This window comes from Mercurialis annua, linkage group LG2 (genome assembly GCF_937616625.2).
Source record: "Mercurialis annua linkage group LG2, ddMerAnnu1.2, whole genome shotgun sequence".
NCBI classification, from domain to species: Eukaryota; Viridiplantae; Streptophyta; class Magnoliopsida; order Malpighiales; family Euphorbiaceae; genus Mercurialis; species Mercurialis annua.
Window position 1 is genome coordinate 57,720,261 of NC_065571.1, and position 19,890 is coordinate 57,740,150.

Sequence of the window (19,890 nt, forward strand, 5' to 3'; positions counted from 1 at the left end):
TCTCCTGAGTTCACTAGTTTATTAAGTGATAGTCGGGGATCGGTTATTGAGATACGTCTCCCCGACACGAAAATGGATTTAGAATTGTGATTTAGGGTTTCATTGATAATCCATAATGAACAACTGTTTTATTAAATGTTTAATAAATGTAACTGGTTATATAAACTCTACTCAGTAAATCTGACCTCGTATTTTTCCCAAATTTTCCAGATTTATGATTTGAGTGTTTGGTCGATCTCCGTTTTTTCATTCTTCGGAGGTTCATTTATTTTGAGAATAAAATGGTCAAACTATTTTAAACTCTTAAACTGCAGTAGCAGTACAGATGAAATAAGCTAAAAGATGAAAGTTTTTTCAAACTATTAAACCAGTTCTATATATCAATTCAGTATGTATCAAATTTATTTATTTTATCAAATATTTTCTCAATCAGTTTTATATATCAAATCTGTTTATTGTTTTAAATTTGTTCTTTTTTAGTTTTATATATCAAATATGTTTATTGAATTATAAATTTGTTTTCAATAATAAGTTTTATGAGTTAATTCTAACTCAATTTAATTCTTATAAAGAATTAAATATTATGGATTTTTTTATGGCATATTTGTTATAGATGTTCTCTATTTAATGTTTTTTTCATTAATTTTGTATTCCTTTTGATGATTAGTGGATGACTCGATTCTTTCGTCCGTGAATATACGCTATAATGCTGAACAACATAAATCTCTTGTATTATTAATTTTGTTTTTGCTATGTGTTAATCAAATTCATAATTAAATACATGCCGAATGGTTTCGATTCCGCCGCACATACTAATCCAGTCACGAACTGGTCATAACAATTGGTATTATATCTTCAATAATTATTATCAATGTTACAACATTACAGTTTATTTTAACTTCCAAATTTAAAAAATTATTTTTAAATTTTTTTAGTTTCAGATCTAAAAATCTACAAAAAAAATTACAAAAAAATAGTGCATGATTATCATATCGGAATCACTAATATTATCATATCGATATCATCGCACTGCAGACTAATAATTTTCTATAAAAAAATAGTGATTGATTATCAAAATTTGTGCTCTATAAAAAAATTTAATTTAAATGTCTTATATATATTTTAAGAAATGTATTTAATAATTTTAATTACTTTAAAATATAAAATATGAAATTCAGTCAAGTGAGAAAGTAAATGTAAAACACGCAAACAAAAAAATTTGCAAGTAGTGCCCATTGTTTTGAGAATAGGTTTCATAGTTGGAAAACAATAAAGAAAGTCCGTGATTCAGTTTCTTTCATTTTAAGTTAAAAAGATGGCAAGGGTTCGTCACTTGTGTAGCATGCACCTCTCCGCCATATTCTTCATCGCCATGTGTTCATCTCTCACTCTATGCTCTACAACTTCCCCCACTACGTGTAACTTGTAGTATGTAAAAATTGAATTAATAAAATAACTGATCAACTGAATTCATAAATTTTCTTTAATATCATAAAAACATTAATTACTTTTAATATAAATAAAACTAAAAAAAATCGAACTAAAATTAAAAAACAATAACTAAATTGATACTCCTATAGCTGGGTTTGACTAAAAATATTTTAAAACATTTAAAATTTTCATTTCATTTACATTTAATTTTGTAATTTTAATTCAATTTTGGTTTGACTACAAAAAATTAAAATTTGATCTGCAACTGCTATATAATTAATTAAAATAAAGAACCAAAATACTTTTTCTGTTTCCCACATCAAGCTCAATGTCCATTACGCGCCCTACATATATGGCTACATGCAACCTTAATCCTATATAAACAAGCTTGGTATAGTAATTTTATGCAGCAAGATTTACACATGGCCAGCACTTCAATACTATTAGTTCTAGGACAGGTCTCTCTTACAATGGTCCTCTGTGCATTTGGTGAAAGTTTATATCAAGATTTTGACATTTTATGGGGAAATGAAAATACTAAGATACTCAACAATGGAGAGTTAATAAGATTGTCCCTTGATCAGAATTCTGGGTCAGGTTTGCAGTCTAAAAAGGAATATTTATTTGGGAAGATCAGTATGCAGCTGAAGCTTGTTCCTGGCAATTCTGCTGGCACTGTCACTTCTTACTATGTATGGTTTAATTTTGTATTAATTATTTAATTGTGTGTGTGTGTAATTTAATTTTAATATCTTTTCTTTGCAGTTATCTTCAAAAGGGTCTTCATGGGATGAGATAGATTTTGAGTTCTTGGGGAATTTGAGTGGTGATCCTTACACTGTTCATACCAATGTTATTACGCAAGGCAAAGGCCACAGAGAGCAACAATTTCGTCTTTGGTTCGACCCAACTTTGGATTTTCATACCTATTCCATCCTATGGAATCCTTTAACTATTGTGTATGTGCATTTAAATCTCAAATTTTATTTCCTCTTTTAATCTTTTTAATAGAACACTTAAACTCTTTTAATTTAATTTTTTTGACAATTAACTCCTCTTATTTAGTTATGTCATTTTTGAAGCATGAGATATATTTCTACCATTTTAATTTGTCTAAGTTGTAGGTGTGTGACTTATGCGAATTTTAGATCTATTTTTATTAAAAACGGGTCAATGATCGATACACATCAGCTTCGTTTATGAATATGTCTGTTGACTTTTAGCCAAATTGTACCTTTAAAATTGTGATTTAGATATATGCTTGATTTAATTATTTTTGCCTAAGGATTTCTTTTAATTCAGAGTAGTATTTTATTATTTTTGACATTTATATGTAAGTTTAAGAATTTTAGAAGCAGTTTTTGAATGTGAAAAAATTTGTTTTATATTTTCAATTTTAAAATTCAATTGACACAACCGTTGTTTATGCCTAATTTGTAGAATACAATTTGAATGAATAAATCTTGAAAACTATAATCTGCCATTAATATTTCAATCATCAGATTTATAATAAATTTGTTATGTTACCTCTCATGCATTCTAGGTTCTACGTTGATGGGTTACCAATAAGACAATTCAAGAACATGAACTCCAGTGGAATTGCATACCCTAAAGATGAAGCAATGAGAATCTACTCAACTATATGGAACGGCGATGACTGGGCTACAAGAGGAGGTCTCGTCAAAACAGACTGGGCAAAAGCTCCCTTCACTTCGTCCTTCACAAATTTCACTGCAAAAGCCTGTGTTTGGTCTTCTTCTTGCTCTCCACATGATAAATGGCTTAAAGAAGAGCTCCATGTTGCCAGTTTACAGAGGCTGAAATGGGTGCAGAACAAGTATATGATTTATGATTATTGCACAGATACTAAGCGTTTTGCTCACGGACTTCCTCCCGAATGTTCACTCACTAACACCACTTAGACACACAAATATATATATATATATATATATATATATATATATATATAGCAATATAGTGTTCGATTAGTTTACTATTAATTATAGCAATATAACGAGGTAATTACATGGTATACTCTTTTTTCACATTTGCTTACAACAATGCTCCTTTGGCTTTTATTTAGACAAGCGTGCGCTCTTTTTAACTTTTATTTGCAGATATACGCTCTTTTCCAAATCCATCATGATGCAATATTCTCTCTTATTTTATGGATTTGTTATAACAATTTGTCTTTTTATTGCTCCTATCCTCTTTCTTTTTCTTTGTTATTTCTCATTTGTTATTTATTCTCTCCAAAATTTAACACATGCAAAGAAAATGAAATGTTTATTTTTTTTAATTAACTGACTTGAATTTAAATTCAAAATTATTTGATTCATCTTAATATTAATTTTCATTCTTATCAATCCAAGCTGTCGATTCTACCATCGTATGTGCAGAAACTTCCTTTTCATTATTATATTAATCAACAATTTAAAAAGAAAAAAAATCTTCTGCTCGTTATATTTTTTAGTTACCCGAAAATTTATCTTATGTTGTTTGTTATATTTTCCATGTTGAAGAAATTTCATATTTTAATCATGATCGTGCTTACGGTTAAATTTTATGTTTTAATCATGATCATACTTACGGTTTGTCCCTTATAAATATCTAATTTTTTGTAAGATAATTATTTATGACATTGATTTTTAACATAATATAAATAACATTGTTAAAAATATTTGATTATATTTGTATGCTGCAAAAACTAGATCAACAACAAATAAAACAAATAAAATGCAATCAAATAGTAATCAAAATGAAAATCAAACGAAACAAACAATAAGAGCAACTAAAAAGCAACCGATAAAAACAATAAACAAAAGCAACTAGTAAGTATCGGAAAAGCAACTGAAGAGCAACCGGTGAGCAACTAAAAAACAACTAAAAATTAAATATAAACAAAATTAATAAGTAAATATGTCACCTTTAAAAATTTAATAATATACTGTACGTAGATAATCTATTTGATTTTTGACACTACGATTAGTGATCGATTACGTTTGATGTTAAAATCTACCAATGAGCTACTAAAAAACTACTCAAATCAGACAAAAATTACTATGTTAAACAACTGCAACTGCAAATGAATGCAGTAAGAAGACACCAGAACCGACACAAATTAGTAACTGAGCATCATAATTTTTGGTGACCGTAAGTAAGACACGCTTTGATGCTAAATATTGTATAATATCATTCACCTACTACTTATCATATTTTATTTTATTTTATATTCATATAATGCATCATTTTCTATTAAAATAAGTATATTATTGTTGTGTATATAGTATTGAAACAAACTATAAAAATTAGCGGATATCCGTTTTTCAAACCAATAACAAACTCTCGACAAATAAATCATATAAATCACAAATGAAAAATAATTTTGAAATAATCTCTTAAGCATTTTATCAAACATGTGACATGCATTATAAAAAAAACAAAAACATTTATCATATATACAAATCTTCATTCCAGTTGATAAATTCTTTAAATCAATTAACAAGATTGCAATCTCTATTATTACCAACACATTGAAAATGAAACAAGCATTAATTTCATACAACAAAGTTAGATTGTTATTGGCTCTAAACTCACCCATATTTTTCATCTATTGAAAAATTACAAAATATAGCAGTAGATTAATTTAAAATTCAATTTCAGTTTCTACTAATCCTAAATTTCTACTAATCCTAAAAAATCAACAATATTAAACAGAAGTTATATTGAGTAAAAACCAAAAAAATAAAAAACACCCAACAACGATCGGAATCGGAGGAAATCTCGGAGCGAGAGGCCTCAGTAAGAAGAAAACTGGCTGAAACTGAGCTTTAAGACGACAATAGGAGAAAGAAAGTTTGGAACGATATTGAATTTATTTGAGCTCTGTAAAGGGTGGTGGGAAGTGGCAGTGATTTGTTAAATAATGGTGTTTTTATTAAACGGTGGTCGAAACGGTATTGAATTTATTTAACCTGTGATTTTGTTATTAGAGATAAAGTATGTTTGTTATCTTTCAATTTAAAAAGGCGTAAATGTGCTAACTTTTTAGTTGGAGAGTGTTTTTGAAAAGACCAAGTCCAAATCAAGCATTTATGTACAAAGCCCCAATATAACTAGTTATATGTCCTTTCAAAGTTCTTAATATATAGGCCTAATCATTCAAAAACCCCTCACCTTTAAACTTTTTTTCAATTCCACCCCGACGTTGAAAATTTGTCAATTTTACCCACAATTGAATTTTCCGTTTTCAATTGTACCCCAATATTTTAATTTTTGTTAATTTTTTTACTTAAATGATGAAATCATTCAATTAATTAAGTCTAAACATGAAATTAAATTCGTTTTTATTCAAAAAAGTACAAATAAGTCCTTTATTTTTAAAAACTAACTAAAAACCATAATCAAATTAACACTAATTTAAATTCTTAATTAATTTAACTAAATTTAAATAAATTTTAAAAATATACAATAAATATATGCGAGACATGGAGAATGTTTTAAACAAATTTCCAAACGCAAAAGACGTTAATTTAATTTTTCAGGGTACAATTGAAACACAAAAATGCAAAATAGGGTAAAATTGACAAATTTTCAACGTCAGGGTATGATTGAAAAGGGGCTAAAAGGTCGGGGTTTTTTAAGACATTAGGCCTAATATATATTATACGACTATTTGAATAGTTCTAAATATTACATGTTTTTCTATCTAAATAACTTCATTTAAATTTATTTTCCATTTATTATATTCTCAATTCATGAACATTTTTAATATTTTTTAGACTTTAAAATTATTACATAGAGTTGGTCTACTCTGTCATCCTTAAACTGAGCCAATCATATTATAAGAAAGCATTAAAATGATGGCGTTATTGGCGAATAAGACAATAATAATATTAATTATCGTAATATTACAATGTTAATCTTGTGTATATATTAACCAAAAAAGACCATATTATATGTAACAAAATAAAAAAATTAAAATTAAATTGAAACAATGTTGAAAAAATAAAAGTTAGTGTAAAAAAATTAAAAAAATTAAATTAGTTACTTTATTACATGTTGTTGATTTTGTATTGATATTAAAACTGACGAAAAACGTCAAAATTCTAAGAAGGTTAAAAAAATAAAAAAATAAAAAAATATGTGATAAATATTAAGTGTAGAAATATAATAGAGAAAAAGAATTAAAATAATGAAAGACAATATTGGAATATGAGAGTTAATATAGAAAATAAAGTTTTTTAAAAAATAATATTAAAAAATTGTATGAAATATAAAAATTTAGGAATAATAAAAAATAAATGTTAAAAAATAATAATATTTCATATAAAAAACTAAAATAATAAATAATCAAAGCATATTCGAAAGAGGCCGAAATCCAACTAACTTCTGAACCTTCATATCAGGCTTTTAGGTAAAAGCAGTAGGTCCGGTTTATTTTGAACCGAAATTGGTGGAGCTGCTAACCGGTTGTACCTGTAAATGAAGTTGTAAATCGGGTTGAGGTTTGCAAGGGTAATAATAAGAAGAGAAAATTAGAGAATATACTCTATTTTTTAAAATAATAGTAAATTATACCTTAACAAGGAAAAGATACAGAAAATACTTCACTTTTTTAATACTTTTATTTTTTTACTCTAAAATCTTTTTTTATTATAAGAATACTTATTTTTTATTATTTTTTACTCTAAGCATTTTAATATTACTCTCTTTTTTATTTTCCAGATTTTCTTCTCTCACTTTCTCTCTCTCTCTTGTTCTCCATTTTTCTTCTTCTTCTTCTTCTTCTTTTCCATTTTTTTTCTTCTTCTTCATTTATTTTTTTCTTCTTTATCACACCGCCGCTATTTCTTCAACGATCCATTATTACTCCGTCGTTAATCCGCCTTCGCTTCGTCTTCACTCGGCCGTCGATTTGCCATTCTTCCATATTTTAGCGATTTTTTTTTAAGTCGTGGTGATTATTACAATTATTTTAACTCTCAGATCTTAAAAATTTATTTTTGAATTTGTTCAGTTTAAGATCTGAAAATCTGCATTAAAAATGATTTTATGATGGAAAAAACGATTTTCTGCAGAAAACAGCGTCTGATTATCATATCGTTATCACTATGACGTTATCATATCGTTATCATAACACTGCAGCGAAAAACGATTTTTTTATCAAGAAAAATGCTTGATTATCATTTCGGTATCATTAATATTAGCATATCTATATCATTAACGTTATCATATCAATATCATAATAGTATACGGTTATGATAATAATATGATAATATTATGATAATAGTATGATAAAGTTATGATATAGTTATGATAAAGTACGTCATGATAATGTTATGATAATATTTTTTGATACTGTTATGATAAAGTATATTGTGATAATGTTATGATAAGTTTATGATAAAAGGTTACGATATAGTTATGATAAAAGTATGTCATGATAATATTATGATAATAATATGATATAGTTATGATAAAAGATAAATAATGTTATGATAACAGTATGATAAATTTGATGATAATAATATGATACCGTTTGATAATAATATGATAAGGTATAATAAAATATTATGATAAAATTATGATAAAGTACGTTATGATAATGTTATAATAATATACTATTATGATAAATTAGGTCATGATAATGTTATGATAATATACTGTTATGATAAAGTACGTCATGATAATGTTATGATAATATAGTATTATGACAAAGTACGTCATGATAATGTTATGATAGCAGTATGATAATCAAATATTATTTTTTATAGAATTTTTTTTATTTTTTGCAGTATTATGATAATGACATGATAATGTCGTGATAATGATATGATAATCAGACGCTGTTTTTCCGCAGAAAATCGTTTTTCTTTTGCAGAAAATTATTTTTTTCAGATGAAAATCGTTTTCTCTAAAGATTTTTAGATCTGGAACTGAAAAATTGTAAGATTGATATTTTTTAGGTTTGTAAGTTAAAATAAACCATAAAAATTACAGAATCGATAATTAAATTTCAAATAATATTGGAACAACGGTAATACGACGGCGGAATGATGGCGGAGAGACGACGAAGGTGATGGCGGAGCGATGACGGAGGTGATGGCGGAGAAATAATGAAGTAGGAGGGAACAAAAATGGAGAAAAAAGAACCACATAAAAAATAGAAGGGAGGGAGGGAGGGAGAGAGCGAGAGAGAGAGAGCTCTGTCATATGTGAGAGTAAAATTCTGAATATTTTGACATGGAGAGTACAAAAGTAATTAGACAAAAATCTTGAGGTATTTTTAATATCTTTTCAACACTGAGGTAGTATTTTTTATTATTCTTTTATTTTAGGTAAACACCTAATAAGCCCTAATAAGAAGGCTTAAATGCGAAAAGGCCAGGAACTTAACAAAATATTTCCAAAATGTGGATATTTTGCAAGGGTAATAATAAGAAGGCTTATATGCGCCAAAAATTACCAACTTTCGCGTGATTTTAGTATTTAGCACAATCTTCTAATTTTGGCAAAAAAATATATGAATTTTTAAAATTTTGCAAATAAGAGCACGTGTGAGTTTTCTTTGAAAAATAATGCAATTTTACATCAAAAACGGCGCCGTTTTAATCTAAAACGGTGTCGTTTTAGATCCAAAACGGCCGGTGTCTTTAATTGTAAAATTTTAAAAGTTCGTGTATCTTTCTACTAAAATTAAAAGAATATGTTAAATACCAAAAATATGCGAAAATTGGTGGATTTTTTGTGCATTTTAAGCCTAACTAGTATTGCTTTACGTGCTATGCACGTGGCTCGTAATGTGATAAGACAATAATAATATAATTTCTAGTAATTATTGATTAAAAAAAGTATTTGATAATCACCATATAATATTATTATTAATATCATTTTTAATTTACTTTTAAGATAAAAAATATTTTATTTGAAAAAAAAAATATTAATTTATTATTACTTTTATCATATTACAACTAATATCTTTAAATTTATTTATTAAACATTTATCATAAATAATTTTTACTTGAATTTGAATTATATGTGCACTATTGCATTCTTTTATGTTTGCTTTGTTATTATTTTACATTTCTTAATATTAAATTTAAAAAGAAAAAAAACTCTACTAAGCAGAATATATATAATAATTGAAAAATTAGGCAATTGAATTGACTTTAAAATCATCTCTTTATAATTTAGATCGTGTGGTTATAAATTATTATTTTAACTAATTTTATACATTCAAAACAAATATATCAATAAATTAATTATTTATTTTCGTCAAATTATTATTTTTTGATACAATTGTCTTTAAAACTCCTTTCCCCTTAATCCATGTTATTTACTCTACTATAATTAATCTAAAAGTCAAAGTATTGTTTTGTTGAATAAAAATGCGGAAAACATTCTGAATGGCTAAAACTCTTTTCAATTAGTTTTTAAATTGTCAGGGTTTCCATTGGTCTTTAAATATTTAGGGTAGCGATTTTTGCGCTTCACAAATTAATTTCTACATTCCAAAATTTCTTAACCCGTCCATAATGCCCATGAAGCTTCATATCCACTATTTTTTCCGGTAGATGTATACTAAATATTTTCCACCCTCATATTTCTTCTCCCTCTCTTCTGCTCCATTTCTTTCTATTTCAATTTTTATCATCATCTTTCTACTCCACTTCTTTTAATATATCATAATATCTTTATTAGTATCTCATGTTAATCAGAATTGTTACGGAAAATTCTCATTTTTTTCTACAAAATTTGGAGAAATTAAAATTTAAGTACTAATACTAAAATATTTGTTTTATCATAATTGTTGAAGTTAATTGTCCATTCTTTAAACAATTGAGTTTGTTTGGCTATTCGGTGAGTTTAATTAAAAGATATTGAAAGTTATCTCCACAATTTTATTTCCGCAAAAAATAAGTTCTATAACAAAAAATAAACGCCTAATTAATGCGAATAAACTTCATTTTTTAAATTTTTTAAAACTCTTATAATACAAAAAAGGAACAATTGTAACTTATTTTACCAAAAGTAAGTCTCCCTATTTGATTTATTTAAATCATGGCTTTCAAAATGAATTCAATTAATTTTAATATTATTCATATAATTATTTTATTATAATATATATCACTCATTCAATAATGAAATTTATTAATATGATATTAATAACATATTGATAATAACGTATAAAACAAAAATGTTGAAATAAAATTTTAGTGTGGTAAAACTTCAATTACAATGATTTCGTTTTAAAAAATTACAAATTTTAGATAATTAACCTTATTTAATTTGTAGATATATGTTTTTTAATAATATGTTTATGTTTTTAACTATAATAATATCTGGTAAATTTTAGTGTTTATATATATATATATATATATATATATATATATATATATATATATATATATATATATATATAAATTTTAGTTTTAAAATAAATTTTACACTGATTTCATAAAAATATGAACATATAAAATAAATTATAATTATTGTTGGACCAAATATTTTATTTTGAAAATGAAGCTAGTCAAAATTAATTCAACAATATTTAAGATAATACTAATAAAAAAATTTAGATAAAAAAATTTATTTGATCATAAATAAAATAAAAGGATGTAGATGTATATATATTAAAACTATAGGCATTTAGTGTAAATATTTTAAAATATAATCGACATCTATTTTATGAAGAGATTTACTTTTTATATATATATGTTCTAAAATTAAAAGTAATTAAGTACAAGAGGTATTTACCCAAAATAAATTAAGTACAAGAGGTAAAATATATATTTTGTCAAATTGTACCAAATCAATTGCAATGAATATATCGGGAGAGTACATCAAATGGAGAGAAAAGGAATAAGAATTTAAGGATATTATGGTCTATCTTAAGAAATTATGGAGTGCAGGCATCAACTTTGGAGTGCGAAAATCGGTTTCTAATATTTATCCAAATCAATTTCCTATTCTAGTCCAACTCTAATACTTAAATAGGTAAGTGTTTAGTTTTTGTTCTTTCCTTAAAAAAAAATCAGTCTCAGCAAATATTTTAAGAAGAGAGATTTGTATTAGCCAATATATCAAATAATTGTGTTTTAATTAGGACTCTACTTATAATATATTTTTAATAATTAATTAAATAATCAATTAACTAATGACTATAATGTCTTTATTTAGTAATAGGTTAAAAAGGACTATTCCGTAAATTTGTATGTCCCCATCCGTGCTTTTATATATAGTATAGATAAGAAAGAGATGAATTCTTGAAAGTGAATAAGAGGGGCGGTGGGTTAAGCCTAAAATAAACACAAAACTCATTCCAGTTTTCTTCATCAAATAATCAAAACCCGCGTTTCATATTTTATTTCTAATTGCCAACCCAACATTTGCCTACTCCATACAACTTTCCCATATATGCATATAGAGGCATATTCATAAATTTTCCTTTTTGATGAATTGTCCAGATTCAGAAATTTATTGTAAGGTGATCATTCAAAATATAAAATTAAATTATATCTTACTATAATTTTATAAAAGTAAATGTAATTTAACTTTTAAAATGGATATTATAATTTTTAATGTGGATGGAGAAATTCTTAGATAGACTCAGTCTACCACGTCATCCGTGGACTAAACCTATCACATAATGACATGTCATTTAAAACGGTTGAAATGTCATCATTTTTATAAAAAAAAACACTAAATAATATTAGACTATATAATAAAAAATGTGAAAAGGTCGGAATGTAAGGTAAGATATTAGGTAGATTGTGTTTAAATTGAAAAAACAAAAAAACAAAAGAGATGGAGATACTTTATACAATGATCTTTATTTTTCTTTTATCATTTTTTTATTTGATTCATTTAATATTTTCACTTTTTATTATTTTTTCATACAAGTTCAAACAAATCATTAAGCAGGACTAATTTAGAGAGAAAATATTTGTCAAAATAGAATATTACTTGAAGAGAAAGAAAGACGTAGTGTTATTTCCGGAAAAGAGAAGAAATAATAGACTATTGACTTATGGGGTTGGTTGATGTTAAGCTGCATAGTATTTAATTTTACAGCTAATGATCCGAATGGGCACAGCTAAGTTCACTCGTCTCGCTGCATCATTCCGTGCACTTTCGTTTTCGGTATTTGTTCTACTATATATACCTACCAGTACCACTGCCACTCCACAAACACACTCCAACGTAAACATCCATTTCAAACTCACCTAATACACTCAAATCCAATGCCTTCTTCAACTCAAATACTACTTATTGTTCCTCTTCTCCTGATGGTTGCTGCTTCTGCTACCAATTTCTATAACGATTTTGACATTACATGGGGAGACGGCCGTGCTAACATACTCAACAACGGCCACCTTCTTACTCTCAATCTTGACAAGGCTTCTGGTTCGGGTTTTCAGTCCAGGAATGAGTATCTGTTCGGAAAGATTGACATGCAGCTCAAGCTTGTCCCCGGCAACTCTGCTGGAACTGTCACTGCCTATTACGTAAGTTCTTCCTCACTCTACTCCTAAGTAGCACGGACACGAAAACGGAAAACCGACACGACACGACACGGACACGGGGAAACGCCGATTTTAAAAAATGAAGGACACGAAACGTAGGGGAAACGCGTAATTATTAAAAATATAGGGGTATTTATATAATTAATAAATTTTCATATATTTATATATAACTATAGTTATATAAGCTAAATTATAAGAAAATTATTTTATGATGAATATTTTTCGGAACTTTCTTACAAATAGTACATTATTAAAGTACTAAAATATGAATCAATTTTATTACTCTACTAATTTTATTTCTTTAGAATAATTAAAATTATTAAAATTATAGTGGTAAATTTCCAGCTGTGCTATTTGGGACAAAATCAAATGGATTTGCAATTTTATATTCGTGATGTATAATTATTTGACAAATAAATGGATCCAGACTTAAAATATCAAGACATAGCCTCCCTAAACTCAAGATTGTTAAGTCCAAGCCCATAAATATTTATTAGAGTATACAGGGACTGAATTCAACAACACAAGGCATTATCTTTTTCCATCTTCTTCCTAATTTCACATGCAACCATCTCTGTTTCTTATTCGTTTTTTTTTTCAACGACAGTTCTTCTAAAATTAAACACCTTTAACCAATTGAAAAAATCACCATTCATCTAATCAATTAAAATCAGTTTAAAATCAGTTTCAATTATAGCTAGCATACCTTCAAAGGAATGATTTCAAGGACGAGTCGAGCAATGAAGACGATGATCGGCGACGTCCCGGCATGGTGAATTTCAGAAGATAGGAGTATTCAGAGAAGAAATTAATCAAGAAAATTACTTGGAATGTTATTTGTAATACATAAGATGTTTATTTATACAATTCAAAACCATATTTGATTTGGAATAGGAAACTGAAATTAGGAAATTTGGGGTGAATAGGAAACAATCACTATTTTTCATTATTACAAAGTGACCCCAGTACGTTCTGGGCAAGTTTCCCAACGTTCCCGTTTCGGAAACGTTGGGAAACGATTTCCAACGTTTCCGTGCTTCCTAGCTCTACTCTAAATTCATGTTTTTCCTTACACTTCTAGTCCATTAAGCTAATAAAAATGTTTGAAAATGCAGTTATCATCGAAAGGGTCAACATGGGACGAAATAGACTTTGAGTTCTTGGGCAATTTGAGTGGTGATCCTTACATTCTCCACACTAACGTGTTTAGCCAAGGCAAAGGCAACAGAGAGCAACAATTCTATCTTTGGTTCGATCCAACTGCGGATTTCCACACCTATTCCATCCTCTGGAATCCTCAACGCATCATGTAAGCAGTTTAATCCAATTCAACTCTTTTATGTATATATTTCAATGTTTGACATTATCTTCAACTGTTTCAGATTCTCTGTGGATGGGACTCCTATCAGAGAATTCAAGAACAGGGAGAGCAATGGCGTGCCATTCCCAAAGAATCAGCCGATGAGAATATACTCCAGTCTGTGGAACGCTGATGATTGGGCTACCAGAGGCGGACTTGTGAAGACTGATTGGACTAATGCTCCCTTCACTGCTTCCTACAAAAACTTCAATGCAAATGCGTGTGTTGTCTCCAATGGCGCTTCTTCTTGTGGTTCAAATTCATCACCTTCTACTTCCAATAACAAAGCATGGCTCGCAAAAGAACTTGATTCAACCAGTCAAGAGAGGCTTCAATGGGTGAAAAAGAACTACATGATCTACAATTACTGCACAAACACCAAAAGATTTCCTCAAGGAATGCCTACAGAATGCAGTTTGTCCTAAATAGTAAATTATAAGTTCATCCAATTTTTTTTTATTATATATTTTTTTTAATTCTTTGATCCATAATTTTGTTTGTAACAATGTTATTGTATTTATCATCATGTATCAATTTGTATGGTTAGTAATCAACCTAATTCATCTTAATTCATTTTCATGTTACTAATTAATGCAATCTAAGTTATTGATTAATCGAGCTTAATTAGTTCTAAGCTTACTAAAGTCAAAGACTAAAACTAGGTAGGGTCATTAAGGCTTTTAATACTTACAATTAAGCAATTAAACAGTTCACATAAATAAACATACATCCATACAACCAATGAGCTATCTCTCAAATAGTAAACGCTGAACAGCAAACTGCTAGGTTGTGGATTGGATTCTTCCCACAGCAAACCGTTAGGTCGTGGATTGAAGTTTGATTAATTAAATGTAATAATATCCGGCAAATAACCATCCATAATATCCTTAACAAACTTCCAAACATGAAAAATACAACAAAAAGCACTAAATAAATAAGCTTCTAAATTGTTAACAATGGTTGTGTAATGATTGAAGAATAAAATCTCTAAGATAAGTGGTGAAAGTGATGGATGAGTGGATCGGCATCTTTTATAATACTTCACTTTAAAATTAGGGCTTCTATGTATATGATCATATTGCCCTCAAGTGTAAGAGTTGAGGCGACAAATAAGGATTGTTTTCTGACGATACTGACATGAAAATTCAAGGTGGGCCAACCGGATCAGGGGATGGGTTGATCGGACCACCTATGAAGTAACTTCTGCCTTGATTCAAGGCCTTCGCAAGATCGCTCCAGCCATGGATTGATCGCACCAAGGTCTTGATATGTGCTCTGGACCAGACCTAGGGCCTTGTGCGATCGGCCCAAGTCTTGGGTCAACTGCTGGATTTCATTTTCTTGGTTTTGAATTCTTTTGTGCCTCCATTTGTATCTGGTTGATTTTTGAAGCTTTAAAACACTTTAAATATATCCCCCAAACACCTTGATCTTGCACAAATAAAATTGAAATAACTCAAATAAAATAATAAAGTAACAAAGCTCAATTTACTTTATAAACACTCCTATTAATATCCTTCTGTTGTGAGATTAGTCGCAGCGGAATAGTAGAAAATAAATTAGGAAATCAAGCTTATGACAAAATATAGAATCGGCCCAAAAAACAAACACAAGATTTACGTGGTTCGTCAATGACAACTCCACGGGCAAAGGAACGAGTTTTATTCACTAATAGATGAAGAATACAAAAGAACGGTAGAGATTTTTCAAATGCCCAAACCCAACAATAAACCCAAATAATGCTTTGGTCGTTCTAATCTGCCTCACACTCTTAAATTCTACAAGCCATAGGCTTGTCTATTTATAGTGTTCTAAATAAGTCAAATCCTTTTTCTACACAAACCTAATAATGAAATAATCAACATCCAACACATATTAGGATAAATTAAAGTCCTAAACTAATTATAATTCTAGGAATAATCCTAACAATCTCCCCCTTGACTAGAATTCTCTTTCATCTTCAATAAATTATAATAACAACCAAACTCCACCTTCTCCACTTCACTATAACAAGTTACTACAATTGAGAAATTTCAAACAAGCCCAAGAACCTCTTGAACTTGTCAATGCAAGATGACACAATAGATAAATCAAATAACTTATCAACCAATTGGCACGCAGCTGCGAATTTGTTGGCCTTGATCTTGACTATGTCATTAGTAGATACTGGCGAAAGAGACGAAGTCGTAACTGATCCATCAATCTCATACAAACGACCAACTCTATGAGCTTTCAATAACACCACAACATCATATCCACAAATTTCTAAAGTAGATAGAGAGATGAGATTCTTACGCATTTCAGGAACATGTCGAACGTCGGTGAATTTTCTAACTTTTCCATCATGCATCTTGATCTTGACTGAACCAATGCCCAAAATTCTGCAAGTTCGACCATTGCCCATACCTACAACTCCACTATCAACTCTGTTGTAGTCGGAAAACCAATCGAAATTGGCACAAATGTGATACGAACAACCCGAATCTGCATAAAATTTTGATCTTACAGATTTCTGCTGCACTTTTGGACCAAGCCGGTTCTCTGGGTTAAACCGGTTGTAGAAGCGGCTCCCCCTAAAACTTGAATCTCCACTCCAAACTGCTAACACATCTTCATGGTCCTCATCTGATTCATCTTCAACAATATTGGCTTGAACGCTAGGCTTTCGGTAGTTTTTTCTTTTTGGATTTTTCCAACAAATCTTTAGATGCCCCTTCTTCTTGCAATAATTACAAGTAGAGTTTTTGTGTTTCGGACACTTGTTATCGTAATCTGTCTTCATGCTAGTACTGATTGTAAAGGCAGTATCATACATCTGACTAGCATTCCCCATTAGCTCCTTATCCATTAACTCCTTCGAAAATAGGGCAGATTTAACTCCCTCAACAGAAAGCGTATCATGATTAAATATTAAATTTTCACGAAATTGCTTATAATCAGAAGGTAATGAACGAAGCAACATAAGAGACAGATCTTCTTTATCATATTTAATATCCAGACTCTCCAAATCCATTATAATGGAATTGAATTCCCCAAGGTGTGTTTTCAAAGACGCACCTTCAGCCATATGGAGCATATGTAGACGGTTTTTGACAACAAGTTTACTGGTGAGATTTTTCTTCAAGAACTGCGTTTCAAGTTTCTTCCACTAATCCAAAGCAGATTTTTCGCGTAGAACTCCACGCAAAATATCATCAGATAAACATAGTGATGGTAGATAGAGCTCTCTCATCCAAATCTTCAATCTCGTCTTCAGTCATCTTCTCTAACAGCTTCTCCTTCTCCAATAATACTTTTCGCAATCCAGCTTGTGATAAACAGTCACGCATCTTGATTTGCCATAAGACAAAACTCTTAGTGCGATCAAACTTCTCAATTTCAAATTTTGTCATAGCCATATCATAAAATTTCCCAAATAAATCTCAAATCAGAACTGTCGCTCCGATACCACTTGTTGTGAGATTAGTCGCAGTGGAATAGTAGAAAATAAATTAGGAAATCAAGCTTATGACAAAATATAGAATCGAACTAAAAACAAACACAAGATTTATATGGTTCGTCAATGACAACTACACGGGCAAAGGAACGAGTTTTATTCACTAATAGATGAAGAATACAAAAGAACGGTAGAGATTTTTCTAATGCCCAAACCCAACAATAAACCCAAATAATGCTTTGGTCGTACTAATCTGCCTCACACTCTTAAATTCTAGAAGCCATGGACTTGTCTATTTATAGTGTTCTAAATAGGTCAAAGGAATAAGGAGTTCAAATCCAAAAAGGATTTAGACTTTCTTTTCCTACACAAACCTAATAATGACATAATCAACATCCAACACATATTAGGATAAATTAAAGTTCTAAACTAATTAGAATTTTAGGAATAATCCTAACACCTTCTTCTATTATGGATTCATCAATATTTTTTTGCATATTACTAGAAATAGATACATAAAATTATTTATTCCCAACAAGTGCATGTGACATTGATAATCGAAGAGAACGGATATAATTGTTGATGGGATATTTAGCTTTAGTATTAAAACCAGGATCATATTGAGTTTTTGGAATTTCTTTGTTTATCCTAGTCGGCTATCTTGGTTCAACATTAAGAGTAATTGAATCAAGTATTAAAGCAGAAGAAGGTGATGATATTACAGTTGTTAGTGTGGCTTGAAAAATTGTACTATCTTGATTTTTATGAGTACTTCAAATACATCAAACTGTATATTAAAATCAAGAAGTTCGCCATCTACTTATACATCAAATTTTGCAAATTTTTCGCCCAATTTATGAGTTTTGTTTTCTCTTAGATGAAACCTTGCCTCCCTCTAAAAGGAGCACTCATATCCCCTAGAAAAAGGAAATGCCTTCATGGAATATAACATCCAGAATTACATTCAACCTTTTTCCATTAGGATCATAGCAATGATGCCACTTTTTAAAAATCTCTGTACCCAACAAATATACAAGAAAAATGCTACTTAACCTACCATTTTGTACCACCTTCATTGTCCCTCCTTCCATGGCAGCATTTAATTCGTTAAATCCACCTGCAAAAGTATATATCTTAAATTCAAATTTTTAATTCATCCACTCTTTTTATGCCACATAAGGTGGGTTAAAGAAGGTGGGTTAAAAAGGAGGGTTATATAGCATTACTCAATATACAATACATAGCTCGTGGATTTAACTCGCATATATCCCGATGCACATATGGGTACGACCAAATACGAGTGGTTCGAGATTTGGACCGATATATTTCATTTTAAAATTAGGGCTTCCATTCAAATCTAAATTAATAAAATTTTAATTCTCAAAAAAAAAAATTAATAAAATTTTAGTAAAAGGTACCAAAAAAACCCTCCAAATTTTCTCAAAAGTACATATCAGACTTTAAATTTTTTTTGGCACAAAAAAACCCTCATTATTTTTAAATTGAACAAAAAGGCCCTTTTCCATGACTTGACTAACATACGACACTAGAAAAAAATTCAAAAATACCCTTAATGTTTAAAATATTTACCAATTTTATATTTATAAACTTTGTAGCATTATTTCACCTTGTTCTTCTAAATAACTCTAATTTAAAAAAAAACAATTATTAACAATAAAAAAACACAATATTATCTATCAAAATTCAATTAAACCTAATTAGATAAATTAAAAATTAATAAATCTACTAAACCTATTAAATCTAAATAAACTATTAAAACCTAATTAAATTTTAATTTAAAATTAAACCACTGTTACCCGACTCTCTCGGAACAAACGACCGTCTATCCACCGAATTAACTCTTTTTTTCTTTTTAAGCCTAAAAAAAACGACCTCTGGCCACCTGAGGTCGTGGTCTGTTACAGACCTTCATAAAGGCCTTTGTTACACACAGACCTTTGAAGGTCTATAACACAGACGTTGAAACCTTCAAGGTCTGTTTGAGAATAAATCACGACCTCCGGCCAACGGGGGTCCTTTTTTTTCCTTTTTTAATTTATTTTAATAAAAAATAATTAGAATTAATTAGGAAAACGAGGGTGATATAATACAAAAAAATAAGAAATATAAAATTG

General features: G+C 28.9%; 2 protein-coding genes across 2 annotated transcripts; both read left to right on the plus strand.

Moving 5' to 3' along the window:
- The first annotated feature begins 1,853 nt into the window (after positions 1-1,853).
- Positions 1,854-3,353, plus strand: LOC126670478 (xyloglucan endotransglucosylase protein 7-like). Its single transcript, XM_050364219.1, has 3 exons — positions 1,854-2,123; positions 2,197-2,390; positions 2,975-3,353. Exons 1-3 carry the CDS (start codon positions 1,854-1,856, stop codon positions 3,351-3,353), a joined length of 843 nt encoding a protein of 280 aa, XP_050220176.1.
- Positions 3,354-12,607: 9,254 nt separating this feature from the next.
- Positions 12,608-14,888, plus strand: LOC126670580 (probable xyloglucan endotransglucosylase/hydrolase protein 23). The gene is made up of 3 exons (XM_050364343.2): positions 12,608-12,941; positions 14,075-14,268; positions 14,342-14,888. The coding sequence occupies exons 1-3, from the start codon at positions 12,678-12,680 to the stop codon at positions 14,742-14,744; spliced, it is 861 nt and encodes a 286-aa protein (XP_050220300.1). The 5' UTR covers positions 12,608-12,677; the 3' UTR covers positions 14,745-14,888.
- The last annotated feature ends 5,002 nt before the right edge of the window (positions 14,889-19,890 follow it).

Bases quoted from the DNA above. Each gene is read 5' to 3' on its own strand.
- LOC126670580 (XM_050364343.2), top strand. From the start codon at position 12,678: ATGCCTTCTTCAACTCAAATACTACTTATTGTTCCTCTTCTCCTGATG. The intron at 12,942-14,074 runs GTAAGTTCTTCC...TTGAAAATGCAG, and splicing joins GAACTGTCACTGCCTATTAC to TTATCATCGAAAGGGTCAAC. The intron at 14,269-14,341 runs GTAAGCAGTTTA...CAACTGTTTCAG, and splicing joins TGGAATCCTCAACGCATCAT to ATTCTCTGTGGATGGGACTC.
- LOC126670478 (XM_050364219.1), top strand. From the start codon at position 1,854: ATGGCCAGCACTTCAATACTATTAGTTCTAGGACAGGTCTCTCTTACA. The intron at 2,124-2,196 runs GTATGGTTTAAT...TTTTCTTTGCAG, and splicing joins GCACTGTCACTTCTTACTAT to TTATCTTCAAAAGGGTCTTC. The intron at 2,391-2,974 runs GTATGTGCATTT...CATGCATTCTAG, and splicing joins TGGAATCCTTTAACTATTGT to GTTCTACGTTGATGGGTTAC.